The sequence below is a fragment of the Clinocottus analis genome, unplaced genomic scaffold (assembly GCF_023055335.1).
Source record: "Clinocottus analis isolate CAN_PGR_092001 unplaced genomic scaffold, fCliAna1.0.p SCAF_26, whole genome shotgun sequence".
NCBI classification, from domain to species: domain Eukaryota; kingdom Metazoa; phylum Chordata; class Actinopteri; order Perciformes; family Cottidae; genus Clinocottus; species Clinocottus analis.
The window spans coordinates 2,293,443-2,308,268 of record NW_027175998.1 but is presented as its reverse complement, the minus strand read 5'-3'; the positions used below and the strand labels follow the sequence as shown (position 1 = coordinate 2,308,268).

Genomic DNA, 14,826 nt, shown 5'->3' with positions numbered 1-14,826 from the left:
TCCATCTCTCCCAATAGAAAAACAAAACTGTCTCCATTCTTTTTAGCTTTTTTTTCCATTAGGCCTGCGTGTAAGGACTCCATTTCTTTTAATATTCTATTAAATTGTACACACTCAAGCTATTTCCGAGCTTTCTAAGCGCACTGTTTCTTTAACAGCAAGCTGTACTCATCAGTCCACCATGGAACAATTATATTATTCCCAGTTGTCACAGTTTTAGGAATACTTTTAGATGCAGCTCCACTTATTAAACGTGTAACATCATTAGTACATTCATCCACACTCCCATCCATTTTAATGTTGCTGGCTAACTCCCTGCAGCATCCCATAAATGTGTCCCATGGGGCATTTTGAAAACACCATCTGGATATAGGAGTATTTCCTTGAACTCATGTATCAATGTTTATTGTACATTTAATGGAAAAAATAATCACTACCTATGTTCTCAGTGCATACTTCTACACATCAAATATTTGGAGAAATCAATGTCAAGTCAATACATGACATCTTATTCCTGTATATATTCAATATTGTTCCTCCAACCTTGGTTATACGCACAATATTCACTTCCAGGTAAACTAGAATGCACTGAAATCTCTCAGAAGTTCCTTAAACATTGCTGCAGGTAAAGTTGGACACGGATCGTAAACATGAATTATTAAGAACAAGTCTTGGGTTGTGTACACCTCAACCACTGTGCATTAATGTCCGCCTGAAGGATTTATTCCTCCATGCTATATTATCTTTGATGAATTCGACACAACCGCACCCTTCAGTTGTATCCGGCTCAATAAAATCAAGATGTGTAAGCCATGTTTCATGAACGACCTTCATGACCTTCACTTCCTGTCCATTTTGCTCAAGCTTCTGGTATTCTTTGTTTAGTACTTTTACTTTTTTTTTTTTTTTACTTCTCATGGGCGCTTTTGTGTTTCACAAACACTGCACCGTGATCTCCTCCACAACATCTCACCGGCATCTTTCCCACCGTTCCCAAAAGCACTATTACCCACGTGCTATTTTCACCGAGTTTAAAATGGTGGATGTGAATGTGTGTGCATACTCCTGAAACAATGGATTGGAGTGTACAAGCATGTGTGATGATATTTGTCCCCAGAGCAGCCATTTCATTTGTAAAACGTGATGTCGCTGTAAAGGTATCTCTGTGTACAAGCATCATCCACACCATCAGAGCATCCATGTTCTACTGTTGGGGTCACCATTGATTTTTCTTACGTACGCAGCATTGATCATTGAACCCTAACTTGTAACTGTCCGTTTTTGCGCTGAAAATCTATTTTAAATCTATTTATTGGGGTACAATTAGCACTACTTGGGTCAAGAGCGTCTGTTAGGACTCGAACGTCAGCTCCCGATCACGATATTCATTGTCCAACATCGAGATTAGCTTCAGGCCAATCACGTCGCAGTATGACATTGGACACGGCCAATCACGGCCTAGCTGCTCTCCTACGACACCAAGGTCACGTGAGTACACACAGGTCACGCTGCTGTTTGACAACCCGTCAACGTATGTAACATTAGGTTGATATTTTCTTCTTCAGTAGTCATAAATGTTATATTTTTATTCGTCACACATCCTTTTATCAATTTGTTGTTACCTTACGTTGTGCGACATATCGGTTTTGCCTACGCCAGTGGTTCTCAAACTTTTTCTGTCGCGCCCCACTTTGGAGGAAGCAAAATGTTCGGGCCCCATCGCCTCAACAACATGGGAACAAAATGGTCCAACTTTTTGAGACTCCTCCATCTGTGCTTTTTAATTAATAGATTAAAGAAATTGAAAATCCCTTTCAAGTAAACCAGATTGCTCCATCTGACAAAAACTAATAACATGTGCAATCACTTTGGTAAAACAATGCAAATAAAGTTATTTATGTCCCCAGTAGACCACACAACCACTCTGAGCACGCCGAACATTTTGTGAGCACAAGGATTACTTTAATTCATGCACCTGTGCAATATTCACTTTAGTAAATTTTAGTACTTTAATTTTTAATTTTTTTACTCCATCTGTAAATACAATTTTCTATTCCATCTGTATATTCTTATTTATCTGATTCACTGTATATTTGTTTTTTATTCCATCTGTATACTTTTATTCTATCTGTAAATTTACTATTCTTCTTCTTTTTTACTGCTAATTTTTTCTTCTTGAATCGTTAATCTGTTTATTACCGTCCTACTGTTTATTTATATTGCTTGTTTCTGTTATCTTATTACTTATGAGCAGTGCTAATGAAATCCTGTAATTTCCCCAATGAGGGACTAATAAAGGATTATCTTATCTTATCTTAAAATAACTCATATTTGGCAAAATATATTACCAAAGAAGCCGGTTGGATCCCTGTTTTATCCCCATAGTTTCATGTTGAAGTGTCCTTGAGCAAGACACTGAAGCCCCAGAGCTTCACAGCAGCACAAAGCCCCTTAATTACTAAGGATGATGGGGAAAATGGAGAGAATAATTCCCCCACTTTATTCCCAAATGGGAATAATCAGTGGCAAGCCTTCAGGGCCAGCTAGGCCTTCTCTGTTCGCCTAAACTGAATATATATATTGGGGGTATTGTATTATTTTTTATGTCTCTGTGCGTATTAATAGTTAATGTATAAATAACTGTCATTATCAATTAAGATTGCTTAACTAACAGTCACTGCGTTACTTCACCCATCAGGATGCACTTGCTCAGCACACTATGTTTATGCATGTGTAGATTTAGATATTGTTATGATATCCATGTTGTCTTGACATGAGCACAACACATAAGAGCCACAAGGCCATAGGAGACAGAGGGGAGAAGGCAAGGCCGAGGGCGTTTGCCAGCTCTGGGGTTCGGCCTTCTGGAGGAGGCGATGCAGCCCCAAGGCGACAGCAGTGGTATGAGCGCTATCAGATGCTGAAATAAATATATATCTATTACTCTTCAGTGTCACTTATATGCATGGAATCCAATTGACCTAGACAAATTGGCAATATGAGATTGCAGATAATATTACCCAGAGTGACTCACTCCAGGCTAAGTAGTGAAACCTCAGTGTGCGGCCTCAGCCTGCTGCAGCCGCATCTGAATTCATGTCTCGCATATTTTGTATGTGTGTTGCATCTTAAAATGAACTCGCGTTCTCCTTTCAGTTCACAAAATCACACTTTGGTGGGTAACAGTCTGTCTCTCTGAAGCTTCATTCACTGGTTATCAGGACCCCGATGATTTATGTCTCAATGGTATTCAGGAATACATGAAATACAGCCGCGAATTAGACTGCTGCTAAACCCGGCGCCGTGCATTTATTATTACACACTGTCCCCGTTCTGGATTCAATTACATTACATTTGAATTTCAGGGATGCTTGTGACATCCGTGTCATTCAGCTGCGTTTGGAGAGGACGTATGGCACAACTGGTAAGAGCAGCTTAAAGAGAACAGGAGGACATGGGGGAGACATGGAGGCGGGGTGGGGCGGTGATGGGGGGGGGGGGAGGGGGACATATGGGGGACATATGGGGGACATATGGGGGACTGACTGGGGGGGGGGGGGGGCATGCCCACCTGTCTGCTTTTTCCTGTACAGCATGGGTTGAGTCAACCCAAAAGCTAAGAGTATATATATATATATATATATATATATATATATATATATATATATATATATATATATATATATATATATATATACTCTCCTGTACACATTGACGAATTCCAACATTACATATGCAGTGAATATTATTGTGTGCTGTGTAATAAATCTCCAACCTTTACTGCTATAAATAATGCAAAAAAAAACGGTGTCATTTAAAAAAAACCTGATTGTCACAACACCGATCACAAAGAAGCTGGCTGGCCGGGGAAGGGGGACAGCACTCTGGACGACTCCATCGGCGACAATGGAGGTCGGCCAGATCCTCGCCAGAGTGCTGACGGTTCTGGAGGGCGGGGGCGGGACCGGATGCGATGGCCTCTGGTGTGATGGAGCATCTGTTCCACCCCTGGTGCTGCCTCACATTGACTCTCGCTGCAGACCAGGTTGGCAGAGCGGCCAGACCGCCGCATACGGCCGCACATCTGGAACTTCATGAGGAGGCTGGCCATGGGCTGCCCCACCCGACGCTCACCCCCTCCACCCGACCTCTGCGGGCCGCCTCCCCGCATGCATCTTCGAGGAGGATGCGGCGGCAGGCAAAAGAGAGAGCGCCGGCCCTTATTGATCAACCTCTGGATGTGTGAATCAGCAAGATGGAGCCACTAGCTAGCAACCTCATTGAGCGGATGGGGGAGGATGGGGAGGGGTAAGAGGAAGGGGGGGTCAAACGGGTACAGACCTGCTGGATCCAGGACGTTCCGGGGCTCTGCCAGAGGGTCCACATCCCCCGGAGTCCGTTTCACTGCCTTCCCAAACAGGTTCATTCCAGGTTGTTTTTCTCTTTCATGTTTTATATTCAAAACCATTTCGTATGGCATTTTATGGCAGCATTATTCAGATTGTTAAGCAATAAAAATGGCAGACGGCTCGGGAAGCAGCGACAGGTCTCCGCTGCTCCGCCCTCGGGGCCCTCAGCTGATGCCGGCTCCAGCAACATCTCAGGTCACTGCTCCGGCTCCAGGCCTTCGGAGGCTGACCCGCGAAGTCTCCTGCACGACACGCGTAAGAAATGAGGGCAGTCAGGACAGCAGATGAGACACAGCGCTCAGTTCCAGCTACATTGTTAATTCATTCATGTTAACAGACAACTTCATTGGTATTGAGGGTTATTTTCAGGGTGCTCAAGAGGTGAAACAAACAATTTAAGGAATATATTGGGTTTATAATTCTGTTTGATGTAACTAAACATTTCTTTCTAACTATATTTTTTGTTTAAATTGATTTTATCGAATAGACAAAGTCTTTTTTAACATCATGAATAAAATGCCCCGTCAATTTTGACCCTAAACCGAATTATTTATTTTTTTCTTTCTTTTCCAACATTTTGCTGGGTGCATTCTATGGAGGACAGAAAATGACTTAAGTATAAATAAATAAATGCATGAATAAATACATGAATAAAGAAATGCTTAAATAAATGTATGAAAAAACCCAGGAATAAATAAATGCTATATGTATACATTTATTTAAGCATGTATTTATTTATTCATTTATTCCAGTATTTTTTTCTAAGTGTATTTAAGCATTTATTCATTCCTGTATTTAGTTATTTATTTCTACATTTATTTATGTATTCCTGTATTTATTCATATATGTATTTTGACATTTTTATTCCTGTACTCATTTATTTATTCCTGTATTTATTTATATGTGTATTTAAGCATTTTTTTATTCCTGTATTTAGTTATTTATTTCTACATTTATTTATTTATTCCTGCATTTATTCATTAATTTAATTATTTATACTTAAGTCATTGTCTGTCCTGCACAGCGTACCTGACTGTTATGATTATGATTTGTGTCGTGATATTTTTCAAATTCAAAATGTAGTTTATATTTGGCTTCACAGACCCTAGAAGAGTTCAGCGTCTCAGCTTCGGTGCTTCACGGCTCTTCTGGTCTCCATCGTTACACTTCTCTCAAAGTAAAGCTGAAGAGAGACTCTCTGGTAGACGGAGGGTTTCCTGTTTGCTTCACCAGCTGTTCCTGCCCCCACCCGTTGCCTAGCAACCAGCTGACATAAAATGGGCATTAAAGTGCTAATTAGCTTTTCATGCTAATGGAGCCAGAGATGGTCATTTTATTGTTTTGCTTCCATATTATTTTGGACCGAGCCGCTTCTTCGACACCTCAAAGGGATGCACCTCAGCCCACGGACCTGCTTTCATATACTGTTTATGTTATTATATGTCGTATTACATTTTTTTTATTGTATGTTCAATAAGTTCAATAATGAATTTGCCATCGTTCATTTTGTAAATACATATTTGTTTAAGATAATAAATCACTTTCCTATTAACCAGTTAATCGTTTAATCAGTATGAAAAACAACTCATGTTCATTCAGTCATAGTTAAATAATAAATGTAATGGATTTAATAATAACTTCATTTTACTCAAAACATTATAGATATATACACACTCACACATACACATTCTCTGGTGTAGGAGCGAGCCTGCTCACCCTCCCTGCTCTCCTCAGTAGCACATCTCTTCCTCCTCCTCCTCCTCCTCTTCCTCCTGGTCACTCTGCTGTACTTGGCCTTGTGGTGTGCTCTCAGGGATGGAGGCAATCAAGACAATGGGGCGTTTATATAAGACCTCTGACCCAACACCTCGGCCGAGTTGCAGCACTCATGTTCTGACCCCGAGTGCTTCCTGAGGAAGAGGAAATCAAACAAGACACTTAACAAAACCGCATTACAATAAATGTGAATAAAAATGCTTTATTAATGTGTCGCAACACACATGAACATTCTCCTTCAAGTTGTGCCATTTTCTTTTTTCCTTGCAATGGAACACAATCTCACACATTTTTTTTCTTTCTCCAAAATTGGCCGAATCACAACAGCGATGAGCGTCTGCCTCATTCGTAGAGTCCTGAATGCAGATGTTGTTGTTGCATTGAAGGCGAGGAAGTTTGGCAAAACCTTGCAAATGTCCCCGTTGGATGTGAAACGCTTTATGGATGATGATTTATGTTTTCAACCTGTTAAAAACTGTGGAACCAATTTTGTCTCCAGACCTTTTTTCCTCTGTGTTTGAGTGTTTTTCCCTGTGGTTGAGTTGTCATAGGAACCCAAAATCAATTCCAATACTTGTGTTTATTGTATGTATTTTTTCAGCAAAGTCTTGGGGAAAAAAGTGTACATCTGCAAAAAAAAAAAATCACTTTTAAAAGATATTTTGATCATAACTATGAACATTCAACATGGTATGAGCCGGAGTCCCCAAAAATGCCTCCTCGAGCGGTCAATAACACACCGTTTTAGAAAGATTAGGACCTAAAGAATCGTGATCTGCAACAAAAATCTGAATAAAACAAAGCTCTGGCCTGTTAGGAAGGAGTTTCAGTCAAAAAACTGCGTGGTTTGGTTCAAAAATTAGAAAAGATTACGTATTTTATGCCAAAAGATTGTCTGAATGGGGCATGCTCGGACTTAAAATTGGCGCAGGAAGATCTTCGTGCCCCGATGACCTCAAGTGAACAATCAAGTGTTTCAGAAAATCCTTATGGAATTGAACTTGACCGAGTTTTCACCAAAAGTGAAAACACTGAAAATGTAGACGCTCCAGACAATAATTGGCATGATGGAGTGATATTTTCTTCTTTTTTTGGTTATCTGACTGTTTTAAGTATTGTACACCGTCGTTCTTCAGATATTGTTGAAGTGCGGGGTGAATGGAATTTTCTATTTTACATGTGGATATCAATTTTAAAATACATAAAGTTGTAATTATAACATGGACGTATTGTGGTCCGGCTCTGTATTGTAGGGCGACTGCGGTGAGCAGGATCGTCTTTCATTTAGAGGATCGGCGGTTGGATCCCTGGCGCCGCTAGCCCATGTCGATGTGTCCTTGAGCAAGACACTTAACCCTAAATTGCTTCCGTGGCTGCACCCACGGAGTATGAATGGTTGATGATACTGGTGTGGCACCTCGCATGGTGGCTCCTCCCATCAGGGTGTGAATGGGTGAAAGATGTCATGTAGTGTTAAAGTGCTTTTAGTAGTCGGAAAACTAGAAAAGCGCTGTAAAAGTACAGGACCATTTACCATTCCCATTTATTGGTGACAGCTGTTCCACTCTGGAGGACCGTGGGCAGAGGTATCTAGAATATACCGACATAATAAGATAGGGAGGAGCTTTGTTTCAAGGTAAAAGCCACAGATGGGAGGAGAGGAGTGAAGGCAGACGTCTCATTAAAAAATTCACGGTACGAGGGCTCGTTCTTGACGAAGTGGCTCAGTCCAAAAATCGATAAGGCCAACGCGCGGGACGTCCGAGCCGGTCTCGATCAATATATTTTCTGTCTTAATGACCCGATGAAAATCATGTTTCTTCTGGAGGTCAACTGCTGCATCCACCAGCTGCTTAGATATATATCCTGCATGTGTTCACATTGTTCACTGAGACGGACAATAGTGTAACGACCGTCACTCGAGGAAAGGAGGAGACGAGATGAGGAGACTGAACATTAGAGAAGGTGATGGAGATGAGAGACGAAGAGCAGACGGTGCACACTGCAGTCCGCTGATCAACACAAACATAAACTCTTATTACCACAGAAATATGAATAACACAAACCACAAACGCCTCGCACATTTATTGTCTTAATATCTTTACGTTTTATAAAATGTGTCAATGAAAACACACACGGTGCACTCGAACACAAAGATGAAATGCGAAAGTGTATGTCATTTTACTAATGTATGTTGTAATACACGCTGGCAGGAGCGACAGGGGACAGGCCCAGAACACAGCGGGTGAGTTGTGTGATCTCGCTTTGCCACGGTCGCTTTAATAAACACTGTCAACATTTTTTTGCAGATGTTTTGTGATAATTTTAGCCCGTTGTGTTCTCTCAGATTGTAGCGAGGCTCATTCATCACATCATTTAATCTGATTCTCACGTATTACTGTTCATAATAACGCCCCCTAACGTGGTTTTAAAGCTATTGTTTTCCTATTTTTGGTCTCCAAACATATAAAATGCAGATCAGTTTTTAGGGGCCTTAAATGCCCCCAAAGCTCTTTAATGAGCTCTTTTTTTTGGGACATCTCTATTCCTGAAGCCTGCGTAGGAAGCGGTTGACAGCAAGTGGCGCTTGAGGGATTATTTGCAGGCAGACGTCCTCAGGCCACGACTGACATCAGTATGGGGGCAGATCTGACCAAATACAGTCAGTTATACAGAGTTTTTTCCACCAATATTCACGACTGAGCCAAAGTTAATCTCATTCATTCGTCTTCAAGCAGCAAAAACACCTTGTTAAGCGATCAAAGATGTAAAATAGAATAATAATCACAAGAATAACAATAAGTCATAGGCTCTGACTTCTTCTCTAATATGTAATCATTATATCATCTCATATTAACATATGTGGCTGCCTTGACTCATCCGCCAATTGCCCGTTTTAAAGACATAATCCTCCTTTTTTTGCTATTCAATTGCAAAATTATAAAATACTAAATGGTTAAAAAAAAGAGTGTGTCCACCTTAGCTATATTAAATTTTTATTGACGATTTATTTTGTAATTGTTGCACCCAGGCCCCAGTTCAGCACATCTGGACGATGCTGTCAAATGTGAGCAAGTACGTTGGATGTGTTTCCATCCACACATCTATGGTAGAGTTTAAATTTACGGTCGAAAATGCACCACAAGATCATCTTTTGACTGGCAGTGAATTTGACCCATCGTATAGTTGTTATATATGATTTGAGAAAGGATTATTGATGAGGGGGGAAACCTTACGATTTGGAACGCTGCGACTGAAATATTATATATTATATTTAATGATATAGTTCTAAACCGCCAGACTCTCAATAATATTTCAGCCAAAGCCTATACAAAGAGATAACGCTAGAAGCCTGGAGACCGTTTCTCCGAGCAATTAGCTGTAATGATCGTCATTAAGGTCAGATGTTCATTTTTCAGACGGTCATTGAACACATCACATGCAATGAACGCTTCCGAAAGAAAACGCAACCAAAACGAAGCCTGAAATTGTCTATATCAATTACATGTCCGATGTAAAATCTCGCCCCGAATAAACCTCTTGCTTTCACCAGATACTGTAAAAAAAAAAAATACAATAGAAATTCTGCACAACTCGGAAGTCATGCTTGATTCGCATGAGTCCAACAGTCACTGGCAACTTGGAGAATTGATTGATTTATAGATTCCAGTGTTTTCCAATTGTTGTAATATGAATTATCAAGTAAATTCAACGTTATGATTTATGGCATGGTTACATTGTACCGTAAAAGACGGTTACAAGCCGCTCCTACCTTAGGTGGGTGTCCCCGCTGTAGGAAGCTAGCGCTGCTGCTAGCTCCCCGCTGCTGCTACTGTTGCTGCTGCTGCTGCTGCTAGCTCCCCGCTGCTGCTAGCTGCTGCTAGCTGCTGCTAGCTGCTGCTAGCTGCTGCTAGCTGCTGCTAGCTGCTGCTAGCTGCTGCTAGCTGCTGCTGCTGCTGCTGCTGCTGCTAGCTCCTCACTGCTGCTGCTGCTGCTGCTAGCTGTCCGCTGCTGCTGCTGCTGCTACTGTTGCTGTTGTTGTCCGCGTCGGGCATCAAGCCGGGGAGGGTCCTGCTACCTTCGTGGTTGTCGAGGAGCTAGCGGGTGGGGCTAGCAACAGCACCAGCGGAGTGCTAGCAGTAGCGCTAGCTGACTACAGTGGGGAGCGAGCAGGGACACCTCCCGAAGCTAGTAGCGGCTTGTAACCCGCATTTGACCGTAATGCTGCACTAAAGACATTTTTTAGTTCTCTGTTTCTATTCGTGACTGATGTTTCCACAGACAGATGCACCAAACCTACTTTGGGTTCAGAAGGTTGACGTTTAAGCCTATTTAACAAAAATGACATCAATACCAAAGCATTTCATAGTCTGCTGGATTTGTTTTATGGGTGTTCTCCAAAAATCCAGGCAGCTTTTTTTTAACGTCAATGCATTTTTGTGAAGCATGGAAAACAACCTGAAAAGGAAGGAATCACAGTGTGCGTCATGGCGTTAGGTTGCAGGTGTTGTCATCGTACAGGTCGGCTTAATGTCGTCGTATTGCAGCACTGGCTTTCACCTCAAACTGCATTAAAGCAGTGAGTAGCTGGCAGCTCACACTCTGGTAGCCAGGCAGTGGGACTGTGAAGTACACATGACATTGTAGCCGATGAAAAACACTGGTTTGGTCTTTGTTTAATCACAGAGAGTCAGAGTCATCCAGTTCTTTCATCACATATCAAAGACTCAAAACATCTGGAACGTATGATATACAGAATAAGTAGATATGGTAACTGCTTCACGCCACTTTTGCCTTATTGTTATCGAGGAATAAAGATTTATAGATCAGCCCAGTCCCCAGCCGATCTCCTCTGTGATCAGCCCAGCCCGAGGCCTCCCATGGCCTGCGGCCCGCAGCACGTGGTGGACTGCTGGTGCGTCCTCAGGTTGCAGATCCAAGCGAACGCCTTCCCACACTGCTCACAGCGGAAGGGTTTGTCCCCGGTGTGGACCCGCTGGTGCTTCTTCAGGTTGCCGGCCTCCGAGAAGCGCTTCCCGCAGGTGTCGCAGCGGAAGGGTTTCTCGCCCGTGTGGACCCTCTCGTGGGCCTCCAGGTTAGAGAGGCCGGAGAAAGCCTTCCCGCACGCTCGACACACGTAGCTCTTCCTGCGCCGATCGCAGGACGCGTCGCCGTCCGCCTGGCTCTGGCTGTGGCGAGCCAGAAGGCCGGCCAACGTCGCTGCGGATCCTCTGAACGACGGCGCCGTGGAGCTCATGGGCTTACTGATGGAGCTAAAACTAGAGATGCTTGTTCTGTCGCCTCTGTGGGCGTTGCTAACGGAGGCGGCGGTCTGTGCAGAGGGAACGCTGTGGTGTTGCAGAGAGATCCTGTTGCTGTCGAGATGCTGCTGCTGATGCTGAGCACTTCTTATCATGACTGTTTTTTTGCTCCACGGAGGCTGGGAAGACGGAACGTGCATCGACACAGGTACTGAAGTCTCTGGAGTAAAACAACAACAAAAAACAAGACGTCAGCACATTCATCACGTCGTTTTCTCAGAATTACTGAAAACTGACACGGGTCTTTGCTGTCTACAATAAATCCGTCGACACAACAGTTAGTTTCGACCAATAACGTGGGTGGAGGAGAGGCTTCCCCTGAGAGCTGATCAGCACTCCCAGAATGCACCTTTAATTATGTGTCACTCCACTTCACAGGCCTTTTAATAGCTGCTTATTTCATTAATGCAATAAGTAATTAGCATATCTAGCTCAGATTGTAAAACAATGTTTTAACAAAAGAGATACATTAAGAATGGAATATCTTAAAGCAGAGGTTCCAAAAGAAGAAGACAAACAGTGCAGACAGGAGGGTTTCCCCCACTTTTCTTGGATCATTTTACAGATAGGAGGTTTTGCACTTTGGCCATTAATATATAGACATATACATACACATAAATACATAGAAATACTTATGCATCTCTTCTCATCGACATCACCCCTTCTGTCTGGAACATTATTAAAAAATGTTTTTAAAAAAGATCCATCCCAGACCTTCTTCCTCATGATACGTCCAGGCATCCAGTGAGAAGGAAAAAAGGAAAGAAAGTCCCGGCTCAACTTGTGCTGCAGCAAACATCGTCTGTCAACACAATCAAATCCACCACATACCAAGAAGCTTGTCTCGCATTGTGTTACATCTCCGAACGACCTCTGCATCAGTCAGATGGAGGAGCAAGTCACCGCTGCCAGAACCTCAGCGTTGTACATTCCTGCCTCTGTATGAACGGCTGTGTGTGTAATGAGCCTTCAACCTGAACTGTTCACTGCTTCCTACTTTGTCTTCTCACTGCTCGCAGCTTCCTGGACTGTTGCTGCTCTGTAAAGACATCCAGCTGCACTTTAAAATACTTATATGTAGCACAGCTACATCTTCTGTTGGTCTGCTTCAACCAAGGCTGGAAGTAACAACTGAGCATGAAACTGTTCTTTGGTGTACCTTTTTAAAATAGTAAGTAAAATACCAGTATTTTTACTTGTACTTGAGTATTTCTTCTCACATGTATTGCACTTCAGAGAGCTGACAGGCTCCTAATGTTTACAGTCACTGGCCGAGTGTCAGGGTGTGTGTGTGTGTGTGTATGTGTGTCACATCCGGGCTGACGGTTTTTAGTCATTTACTGAATTTGAGCTTAACAGAGGAAAGGAATCGAGGAGGCACACAAATCGTGAAATGAGAAAAGTCCCTAGAAGCCCAACAATGCGACCGACTCCAATCCCTCCCCGTAGTCAAAACAAAACCAGTGACCTGATGGTTTCTGTTGTCTGTACACTGCAGAAACCACCAGAGGGATCATCGCTCCCAAGCTCGGTCCTCTCAAACTGCAACGCATGAGCAGCATCTTGCTGCATGCTCAACGTTTAGCCTTCTTCGTGTGGATGTGAACCCCCCAAAAAAGGAAGAGGAGACGACCGCTCACCCTGAGACCCGGTGGGCTGGATCGGACCGGAGGAGCCGCTCTGGCCTCTGCTCATCCTCACCGCCGGGCCCTGTGGGGGCCGGAGCACGGACTGGGGTTGCGGTTCGGCCTCCACAATAATGACTCCGTCCAGGTCGCCGTCTGCCGAGTCACCAGAGGCGAACTGGCACGAAGGGCCGCCGCGGGCCGCTGCCGCCGCCGGGTCACCGTCGGGAGCCCAGCGGGTGAAGAATGTCTCCAGCTCAAACAGAGAGTACTCAGAGTTGTCGGATCTCGGCTGCTCCTGGGTTTTGGGGCTGGCTGGCGTGTTGGTGTCCGGTACCCTCAGCTGGACCGCCGCCGCGCTGCCGGGGTCCTGCGATGCCACGGCCGCCGACTGAGGCGCTGCAGGCTGGGGAGGAGGAATTGCGGAGAAGGGGTGTGAGCAAAAGAGAGGCACAATTAAGACCAAGCTGTTAGTGGCATTCATCTAACTGCGGGACATTTAACTGCTACTACTACTTAAAGGGTGTGTCCATTATTTCAAAACTCTATTGTTCTGTAGCTTCCCAGTGGTGTTCCTCGTGCATTAAAATCCCAACAAGTACGTATGTTTTGTTGCAAAATGCTATTTTCCCCAAGCACAAACATTTTGACCACGTGAGCTGCCGTATGCATTTGCATGGAGACGTTGCTACATTCACACTCAGCCACAGTCAAATGGCAGTTCGCTTTCCTTCGACTAGACACAGGCTCATGTCTAGTCGAAGGAAAACATCAGCAGTCACATGAAAAAACAACATCCGGATGCTGTTTTTTCAAACAGAACTGTTTTTACCTCCAGCATGGCCACGCCCCCACCAGTGGGGGAACAATACATGTTTCTCAAAACTTTCCTGGCAGCTACAAAACAAAGCCGCCACCATCTCTTGTGACAATCAGATCACGTGACCCCCCAACCCCCCGATCTCCTGCCAACTTACTCCAAGCTGACTGAAAGGGTCAAGCTATCAGAATAATAATGGTAACTTGGAGGGCAGAGACTGGCACACGTTCAGCGGAGTCAGGGACATCGTATTTCTGCAAATGTGTTGATGATGATGCGATAGAACAGAGAACACAAAATGAAATTCCCCAGCCAGAAAGCCTGGAAAGATGGAAAGGTCAAGGCCCAAGGTGACAAGGAAGCACACAACAGAGCCAGAATAAGACTCGCTTTGAGCATCAATACACACACACCAAAGAGGCATTTTAAGTCAACCACCAACATCGCCAGAGTGTGTGTGTGTGTGGCCCAACCTGTTCACTGGCCTTGACAGCAACTCAACTGGGTTTTCCCGTTTTTATCTGGGTGGAGATTTATATGTGAACATAGGAATCAGCATCACTGAGAGAACCTCATCTCACACCGTCATCTCTTAAATGAATATGTGCACAGGAATTGTCATTAAGGTTATCAGACTTTTTTTTCCTGCTCCTGTTCCTTAATTAACATCATTTCCGGGACCAGAGAGAGCCTAAGAAGTCGAGTATTGCATGTAGTTTGTATTGTTTTTGGGTGAACAACGTTCCTTGAAGGGAACTTGAGAAGGAGAAAATGAGCTTTTACAGAGAAGCAACAGAAAGCATCCTGACTGGAAACACTACAAACAGCATGTTCACCCTCTTCCTCCTTCTCTTCCTCCTCCTCATTCTCCTGCT

The 14,826-nt window shown here is 43.5% G+C and overlaps 1 protein-coding gene across 1 annotated transcript in view; it reads right to left on the bottom strand.

Annotated features, from left to right (window-relative positions):
• Window positions 1-10,840: 10,840 nt before the first annotated feature.
• LOC137794800 (zinc finger protein 208-like) overlaps window positions 10,841-14,826 on the bottom strand; it is a 28,283-nt gene continuing 24,297 nt past the window's right edge. The window contains exons 12-13 of the mRNA XM_068591817.1: window positions 13,147-13,537; window positions 10,841-11,666 (exon numbers count right to left, since the gene is read on the bottom strand). Of these exons, the coding sequence (XP_068447918.1) occupies window positions 11,044-11,666; window positions 13,147-13,537 (1,014 nt within the window). The 3' untranslated portion in view covers window positions 10,841-11,043. The remainder of the gene's footprint in view (window positions 11,667-13,146; window positions 13,538-14,826) is intronic.